General features: G+C 33.2%; 1 protein-coding gene across 1 annotated transcript; it reads right to left on the bottom strand.

Moving 5' to 3' along the window:
• Positions 1 to 1940: 1940 nt before the first annotated feature.
• LOC123554635 (uncharacterized) lies at positions 1941 to 9356 on the bottom strand. Its single transcript, XM_053547960.1, has 6 exons — positions 9268 to 9356; positions 7559 to 7688; positions 4418 to 4681; positions 3883 to 3919; positions 3524 to 3622; positions 1941 to 2556 (listed from the first exon to the last, which is right to left on the bottom strand). The coding sequence occupies exons 2-6, from the start codon at positions 7574 to 7576 to the stop codon at positions 2147 to 2149; spliced, it is 828 nt and encodes a 275-aa protein (XP_053403935.1). The 5' UTR covers positions 7577 to 7688; positions 9268 to 9356; the 3' UTR covers positions 1941 to 2146.
• Between the last annotated feature and the right edge of the window lie 930 nt (positions 9357 to 10286).

A 10286-nucleotide genomic window follows, 5' to 3' on the forward strand; every position in this document is an offset into this window, starting at 1 on the left:
CCTTTTATCTCAGCATATAAATAGTCATTAAAAGAAATTAACTATTTAATTGTTTAAACTGCGTAATTTTGATCACATCCATAATGTACCATATTGACTCAAAAAAGATATCCATCATCGTAGATAACATACATATATCGGTATTAAGAATTCAAATCATACAGTTAGCTCATCATTAGTTAACTGTAAACACACAACACCGTATGTATTATGCAGCAATATCCAGTTGTCATTACTTCTATGAGATGGTCTACAAGCTATGTAATAACCATGAATATGGACGCTCATCTGTAGACTTTGTATAAACATACATAAAATGCTAATAATATCTAGGAAAGGTCTCTTAAGCGCCAGGCACGTCATGAATAAAGTGACGGGGCATTGTTAGAACTGATCTTTACTTTAAACTGTAAAGAAAAATGAAAAATATGTACATTTGCAATACAACACAACTTTGATGTCACATTTACACATTATTTGGCATTTGATGCCATACAGTGGCGCCTTTGTGAAATTATTCCGCAGACGTATAGCCTCTTTTTCGTTTCTAATTATACCGAATTATGGTTTTGATATATATCATTTCTTAAATTAAGTTTATATACACATATATGATACTGCTCAGCCTTATTTATATGATAATGTGACATTTATCTGACTTCATTTTTCATCAACAAACGTTATCTTGCATTATATACATGTAAGTAAAATATCAAAATTAATTACAGATCATCAAAATCTAAAGAAAAAAAAAAGTTTACTCAATTACTATAAAAGACAAACGTTTTCTGCAATTCTGTCTAGAATAACAGAATAACAAATGCATTTTGTCCCAACTGGGCATTTTCTCTATTAAATGGAGAAACAATAGCTTTAAGGTAGTTCTACACGTTTGAATCGACTTTTCTTTCTAGAATATAGAATTTGATGAATCTCTGATTTTTCAAAACTTCAGAATATACTTATAAAATTCAGCAAATAAAAAAGATAGGATCGTGTGCTTGATTTTTGCTAGACTGACTTAAAAAATGGAACTCACGCAATTTTCTATAATGGGAGTCTATGTAAAAAAACATTTTCGTGTATAGAAACTTTTCTACAATATAACTTTTAATAAAACTCCTCACAGTTGTTAATAAACATATGACCTATAATGTGGTGAAATAAAACATATAGGTTTTTTTAAGATATATGACCTTGATTAAAGAGAATTGCACATTTCACGCTAATTTTAAGACATTATTTGGAATCATATAACGTGTCAGATATTTTAATTTACTTTTTGAAAGGTAATTACAGTGCCATTGTAGTAAATTTACACAGATGTTACCATTTATTCAGAAAAATAGTCTTCGTTTCCGACGCCGAAACAAGGCTTTATATATTCTACGTTTTTTTTCCGGATAACTAACGTTATGCCATAAATTCTGGTTTATCAAACGTGCAGAAAAACCTTAAATAAAACGAAAAATCTGTTGATTAATGAGTTAAATGTATTAGATATGTTATATATGCAAAGGCATGCCTGTACTTATGCAGCTGTTTATCAAATCTGATTAAATGTTTGAGATATACTTCAAGGAGTAAACAATAGTCAACTTAAAATTCCACAGAGGTCTTTATATGATGAAATAATTATGTTGCCAGAAAATACGGGTATAGACGAAACACAGTTATTTGATTTTATCCCATTATATTACATTCTAATGATTGTGTTTGCACGTTTATGGTTTATCATTTTTGTGGGTGTTGTTTTTAATGGTTTACGTCCCTTTCATTTGTATGATTTACTTCATTATTACGATATTGACGTTTATTAATTGTCAATTAATTAAAACCGAAAGAATTTTAAAAGAGCAAAATTAAATGTACATGTAGATCTACAATAATATTCACATTCTGCTGTTATGACAACAATTTTAGTAATTTTTGGATTCAATATACTCTCATGTTTGTATTATGTCTTGAAAAAAAGAAATCTCTGGATTTATGGCATTACATTTCATAAAGTTTGACAAGACCATTTTGTTGGAGCGAAATTCCTTAATTTCATTTCATTTAAGAATTTTGTGTGTATTATCCAGTAGACAGTCAATTTACCAGGTTTTATTTAAAAATATTCTAAACATCTTTGTAACAAAATCAATTACAGACTGTGCATGCTGAAGACAATACAATTATCTCGCTGTACTATACGTTTGGGGTGTGATGTTGCAACGTACAATCTGTCTTTCTGTTCAAGCCAGAAGACGCCACCAACAGCGCTCGTGATTTCTGACTCTTTGGATGCCATTTCACATTGGGATTTTCTATCTTCTAGAATAATAGAGCTAGTGTCCTTTTTAATCAGACGAACGTTGTGAGTGAAGATATCACGGACATCATCATCTGTATCGTTTGTGCTGATAACTTTGACTTTTAATTGCGAGTGGATGAAGTAGTATCCTGCCTTTCCTACACAAATTGTACCTTCATCGGATTTGTATGTCAGACCGGATGTTGCATACGTCTGAATATTCGAATTCCAGAATATTTTTGAAGAGTTACTCTGTTTGACTGTAAAAAAATACAAATTTTGTATTTTTTCAACTCTACTTTAGAATAAAGAATAATATGAAACAATGCTAACTTATTTGATATCAATATATCATATTAGTTGTGTTACAATTTCTTTCAGTTCACAAACGTTGAGCTAACAATTCTTTGGTTAAAGGGTGAAAATACTGATCTTTTTTTTCATAACAGATCAAAACTTTATTGGTGCCGGCCTCTAATGGAATTGGACTTTTTTTGCTGTGGCGAGGAGCGGTCATTTTACATAATGCTGGTTGTCGAACCTGTCTCGTTCGTATGTACTAATGAATGAAAGCTCATTCGAAAGGTGGTTGATTAAGAGATGATCATTTACGGTGGCGCAGTTTTGATGATTTCATTTAGAAACAATAGGAGAAAGTAGTAACTTGGATGAAAGTTTTAATTAGATTGTCAGCAAAGTATCTTTTTTTCCACCATATTGAACGATTAAAATGTACCATTAGACAATATTTTGTCATTATTTCGCAAAAAGTAAATAAAAGGGCTAAACTGTTCGGTATTGCGTTGAAAAAAAAGAGTATTTACCTGTTTTCGTAAAATGGACTAATGTTTCGCTAAAAATAACTGGTAGATACTGTTCATTTAATCAGTTTATTAAGTCTTTCAAATAAGTATTCATTCATTTATTAGTGCATATATATTTGAAGTCAGCGACCTTAACCACTCGGCCACGGAGGCCCCTTGTAATATGAGAACAGATTCTAAGCTATCAATGTCAGACGAATACCCTATGTGCCTTTCAAACATTATTTCGGACAGAAATCATAAATCAAATGATATTCTGCAATGAAACCACGAGCATGACTCTAAAACCACAGTGCTAGTGCCAAGTGACGCTAAGTCAGTGATTTTAGCTGGAGATACTATTAAGTATCATGTTTAACGTTTCATCTAAGAAAGACAAATTGAACGTATCGCAGAGTATTACCTGGATTTATGTCTCCTGCGAGTCCAATGAGTTTTACCATTGGCGGTTTTATTCTGGTGACATTGCACTGGTCCAATTCAAGATCTAACGAAGGTAATTCTATCAGAAATAGGGGAAAGAAAAAGAAAGAACATACATTGATATGATTAAAAAACAATATGCTTTTTTCAGTTGAATATGTACACATTTAACATTTCATTCGAATGATCTTAAAAACACTCCGTGTAATAACAGTCAGGTATCTAAGAACATATATATCAATGAAAAATACGAACATTAAACATTAACATAAATTCAATTTTTTTGGTTAAAAAGAATACATGTACTTATCTATTTGACACAGAATAAGTCATGCTTACCAGGATTGACATCGCTGTTATATTTTTCAGAGAGTGCCTTAAATTAGAAGTATTTCACCACATTGTTTCAGTAGCATTCAGAATGTCATTATAATGTATTCAAATAGCACAAATGAAATATTATTAAACAATTTTACATCATACAAACACTTTTGGCAAACATATAGTTGAAAATAAGACTAAATACTATATTCGCCAGAGAATTAACTTAGTACAGTAACATTGTCTTAATATGGTTTCGTGTAGTTCTCACGTTCTTTTATGCAAAATGTTCGTACATTATAAGTCGAGAATACACCAACAATAGTGCCTGAAGACGACTTTTCATATTGTACAGACCTGTCTCTGATTTACTCACTCTGGCAATACATTCAGTTACACTGTACCAATTTCCACTTTGTTTCCAACATTTGAACAGGAGTTTTAAGCGGGTAAAACTTGAAAACGTGACTAATATAAAATTGTTTTATATATATTTAGCTTCTACCTAAATTCTCCTAGTTACACTAATATATTGAATGAAGATAGGGATTACCTTTGTAACTAAGTTATCCAGGATTAAATCCGAGTTTCCGCAACATGTTTTTGTATCATTTTTCATATTCATCTCTAAGCCTCTAGGGCAGATACTTATGTGATCAGAATGGGTAGGAAATCGATCAGAGCGATAGCATAGCTGCTGCTGCTGTTTTTTATCTTCTGGAAGTTCTTCCCTTGACAGACGCCAGTATATGACCATAGAAAGCAGGAGTGCTAGTTCTATACATGTTGCAACAACCAGTATGAGTAACGTCAGTTTCTCGGGAAGAAAGGTTAATACATGTTAAACATTTAAACTGTGTCATAGAATAACCATTTGTAAGTCATTTATTAGTTAGAACAAAATAACTGAATTGTCGAACAAACTCTTTTCATATTATAGTAGCTAGACTTTGCAAATCAATAAAGTTGGGTTTAGACTGTAAACAGAAATAAAAAAGATTGCATTAAATGTGCATACGAATCACACGTTCTTTGTTAGACATTCTCCTATATATCTGAAAATTTGGCAATGTTTCTGTCTTATCATATTCTTTATATTATTTCTGTCTATTGTATTCCATTGGGAATTGATTACATGCCATTTATCACAGAGTTGTTTGAACTGCTATAAAATGATTTTATGTTAAGCAGGCAGGTGACCAGCACTTAATGCTAACTACACCATATAGTTTTGCATTTGTCTTCCAATAATTTTAATTTTGATGTGGGAACGATTTAGGAAATAAAATGTGAAAGTAAATGAAAGATTACGGAAAAATATTTAGTCTTATAATCACGAGTGGATCCACGTACATTTGTGTATAAAAGTTAACAGGCTATCCACAATGTATGATGATACGCAAAACATGTATGAAAAGCTTACTAGTGAACTGTCCCATGAGTTTTGTTCAGATCAAACCATTAGTATAGGAGGAACAATCCCGATAATTGCATTCATAAAATCGCTCACCTGTCCACACGCATCCCAGTTCATTGTGGCTAAGTTTCATTAAAAACCACAAAGTAGTTTCAGAGTAGATGCCATAACAAAAATTGTTAATAGACGGAAGGACAGACCATGGACAAAAGGCGATTTGATTAATCCATCATCTGTAGATGGTTGGCTAATAAAGAGTAACCTCTCGGAAACTTGACCTAGATATCATCAAGGGGAATATTCTGACCAATTTTCATGAAGATCCATTGAAAGATATGGCCTCTAGGGAGGTCACAAGGTTTTCCTACTTTTAGACATACTGACCTAGTTTTGTATTGCAGTTGACCCAGTTTCGAACTTGACCTAGCTATCTAGATACCTAGATATTCTGACAAATTTTCATGACGATTCATTGAAAAATATGGCCTCTAGGGAGGTCATAAGGTTTTCCTATTTTTAGACCTACTTTGGACCGCACATGACCAAGTTTCCAGGTTACTATTCAGACCAATTTTCATACAGATCCAATGAAAAATATATCACCAAGGTGAACATTCTGACCAATTTTCATGAAGATACATTGGAAAATATGGCCTCTAGAGAGTTCACAAGGTTTTTCTATTATTTGACCTAATGACCTAATTTTTAAAGGCACGTGAGCCAGTTTTAAACTTGACTAGATATCATCAAGGTTTACATTCTCACCAATTTTCATGAAGATCTCATGAAAAATATGGCCTCTAGGGAGATCACAAGATTTATCTATTTTTAGACCTACTGACTTAGGTTTTGACCGCATGTGACCTATTTTTTTAACTTGACCTAGATATTATCAAGGTAAACATTCTGACTAATTTTCATAAAGATCCATTGAAAAATATGGCCTCTAGGGTGGTCAAAAGGTTTTTCTATTTTTAGACCTACTGACCTAGTTTTTGACCACAGTTGACCAAATTTCAAACCTGACCTAGATATTATCAAGGTAAACATTCAGACCAATTTTCATACAGATCCCTTGAAAATATGGCCTCTAGAGAGGTCACAAGCTTTTCTAAGTTTAGACCTACTGACCTAGTTTTTCATCGAACGTAACCCAGTTTCAAACTTGACCTAGATATCATCAAGGTGAACATTCTGACCAATTTTCATAAAGATCCATTGAAAAATATTGCCTCTAGAGAGGTCACAATGTTTCTCTACTTTTAGACCTACTGACCTAGTTTTAGACCGCACGTAACCCAGTTTCGAACTTGACCTAGATATCATCAAGATAAACATTCTGACCAGCTTTCATAAAGATCCCATAAAAAATGTGACCTCTAGAGTGGTCACAAGCAAAAGTTTACGCACGCACGCACGGACGGACGTACGGACGACGTGCGATCACTAAAGCTCACCTTGTCACTTTGTGACAGGTGAGCTAAAAATAAAGTTAAGTGTGCTAAAACTTCGCAAAAATAATTTGAGCGAGAAATACCGTTGCCATGCGTAACTATGCGTTGTATCATTCATTAAACTGAAGTTTAATTGAAATCGGATCATTAGTAGAATCTCTACAAAATCAGCGGTAATAAGTTTCTTTAATCATGGGCATATATATAGTTCAGAAACAAGCATCATATCATAGACCATATTTATTCATGACTGTGAAGTGCCCTATCGTTTTTATTTGCCTAAATTTCTAAGCATAATTCTGACGTTTTCAAAAATCAGGATTTTGTCAAATTCTACACACAGAACTACCCTAAGGGGCCAAACTGCCGCAATGAATAATTCTGGACATTTTGATATTATGCAAGGCTTCATACAAATAACTCCTGCAAACTTTCATTAAAATCCAATCCGGATTTGTCGAGCTCAGCGCCTGTTGTCACAATGACGTTTCGAATTTTCATAAATGTAAGTCCTTTTGACAGCCTGTGTGCTGGACATGTTGCCCGTGGTCACCTGGTAATATATTAAGTATGAAAAAGCTAAATATGGGTGGACGGACAGAGAGATATGTAGAAGTTAAAGGTAACTATAGGAGAACTATACGTAAAAAAATATGAGAGATGATTACAAAGTTGAGTTTCTGACATGTTTCTGGACCGGAGTTAATGATTCAAATATAGAACCTCTCCGGTGACCCTCAACCTTAGCCCGTTTCATCTATTGGGGGTAAAATAGATATAAAATTTCTGTTCTGTCATGTAAAGAAGAAATGTGAAAAATTACCTTAACAGAAAAATCCATTATGTTTTAAATGTAGACCAGGATCAATAAGGTATGATTGTATTTTGATGAGTAATTATAGTGTAACATCCTCTGCCATGTAAAGAAGCTTCTGTTACTTTTCCTCTGTCAACTGTTGTTATAAAAATGCATAATTCTTTACTTTGATACATGTATTTGCTAGTTCGAAAAGATTTAACTGTACAAAATTATCATTGTAACGCTATTCATCTCAACTTCCGTAATTAACTGGTACTTGAACTTGGAGAGCGATACCTATAGTTTTGACATTTTCATGTGCCTGTATGTGTTATTGGGTATTAACATTTATATCTAAAATATATTACCGATTTTTAATGTATTTTCACACTGCTTAGGACGAGAATAAATGCTTTTTTTCTGAAAATTATGGCAACTTTCAATGCTAAATTCAAATCCTATAAAAGAATTTTGACTTTATGTGAGGTACGTTTTGAAATATATGAACCCTGAATGCTTATTTTGACTGTCTAGGGCCATAAATCAAATTTGACTGGCTGAAATCCCAAACGAACGTCATTTGCTATATAACAATCCTTCTGTGTCTCTATAACTCTAGGTCAAATACATTTTAGATACATTAATAACAAACTCAATGGACATAACTCTGATCTTCCTGAATAAAATTCTAAACAAAGCCTACAGCAGGTGTACAACAGTCCTATTTTTCATGACTTGAGGTCAAATAGCTTTTACAATATACACGACACAAATGTTCAGGCTCTTCAGGACCATATTTCTGGTGTAACTGATTTAAATCAGAAACAAAATTCCAGGTAATAAACTTCACATACTGAAAAACAAATGATTCATGACTTTGGGTCAAATCCCTTTTTAGATGCGACACAAATTCGGACCGACACATGTTTGACTGACAAGCAGAATACCTCTAGCCTAACTGACTCGAATTCCAAAACAACCTTAGGAACACAATTATACATACTACATTACTATCCGATATTATTTCGTAAATCTAGATCAATTTTGTCTTAGATATGCATGACACAACCCCGAACGAACGGGCATCAGAACGAGCAAACGAAAAGACATGTGTTGGGTACCGAGGCAAAAAGGTAGCGATAACTTCTATTCATTTTCGTACTACATTTGGGAACTTTCTGTCACTTATTTTGTACTGTGTAACAAAAGAAATACCCATTTAATATTCGTACGTAAGAACAGGTAGACAGACGGACAAAGGTAATTCTGAATGAACCTCTATACAATGACAAATAATGTGCTCAGTCTCGGTGTAAGTACGGCCTTAACCTTTGACATAATTACTTATAAATGAAAAAGGATATTCCGCCTACTACAGACAATAAGATCGGAGCAATTTCGCCAAAAGCGTTTTTACTTATTGCGTGGAAACCCTTTAGTCAGTGAGGCCATCTTTGGAATTCGGCTATAACCTACTGACCTTTAAAACTATAGGCGCAATTCCTGATCACATGCATCCTATCAAGATTTATTTATGTAGACCTTAACGTTCGCCATTAATTAATCTGAAACAGAACAGTCCACCGACAGACCAACAGACAGACAAACAGAACGACAGACAGACAGATTGATCGACATCGAACAATACAGATTTTACTTCTCCTCCTGTCTTTTACAATGGTAAAAAAATATCTAAGTCTTTAACACCAAATGAAAAGAATTAATGTCATTACCTTAATGCTGCATACGAATTTCGAAAAAGAACTTTCCCAATAAATACGTAATTTAATGAAAACGAAACAAGAAGTATATTAGGCCTAACTATATTTTAAGTGATAAAGTGATTTAACAGGTTGAGTTATCTGTATGTGAAAAAGTGAATGATAACTAGACAAGATACACTAATTAGGTAACTTGTTCGACATTGGTATCACAAGCAACGATTATTTTCTTGTTCGTAGTCATAATCAAATCCCCGGATTTATAGCGCAGCCAGTATCACACACCTCAAATCCAGCCACAATCACATTTGACCTGAGGAGTTCCTTAATATGCGACAACATAAAAATAAAGAAGTACACCTGAAATGCAACGGACATACAAAAAATGACAAAAAATACAGATGGACAAAAAGCAGATTGAAAATGAAAATACCGCTTGTAAACAGAGTTTACAAAAACACAGTCAAAATGCCCAAAATCATCTTGTTAGTACCCTTACTTCTGATAACGTATCGAGTTAATCGAAGTACACGTACATAATATGTATGCTCATACATAATTATGTTCATGTTTTATCTTTGATTACAACCGGATGTTTGGTTTTAGCACCTGAACAAGCACATATTATATCAATTCCTCGAAAGTTCATTTGAAGTTTTTGGTAAAACGAGGATTTTGACCTTTGAACATAAAGTGTATTAGAATTTACTTTTTCGTTGGGATTTAATTTAATTTGGCTGAGTTATAGAAAAAAGTTATCGGACAAAATGCCTGTACTTTGCATGTACACATGTCATAAGGTTTTTGGCGTGAGCCAGTTTGTTTTCATAGAAATGGTTGTCTAATAATGCACAAAATACATTTACATTAGAACAGACAACTCAATGCGCAGTCGAAAATTGCCAATTTATGACCACAAAAAAATAGAGGATATTACATGAGTGTCTTTTCATACTGAATTTATTAAACGAGTTGAATAAAACAATAAATTGCGAGGCTCTGCCGAGCATTTTATCAATTTTATTCGAGTT

This window comes from Mercenaria mercenaria, chromosome 7 (assembly GCF_021730395.1).
Source record: "Mercenaria mercenaria strain notata chromosome 7, MADL_Memer_1, whole genome shotgun sequence".
Taxonomy (NCBI): Eukaryota; Metazoa; Mollusca; class Bivalvia; order Venerida; family Veneridae; genus Mercenaria; species Mercenaria mercenaria.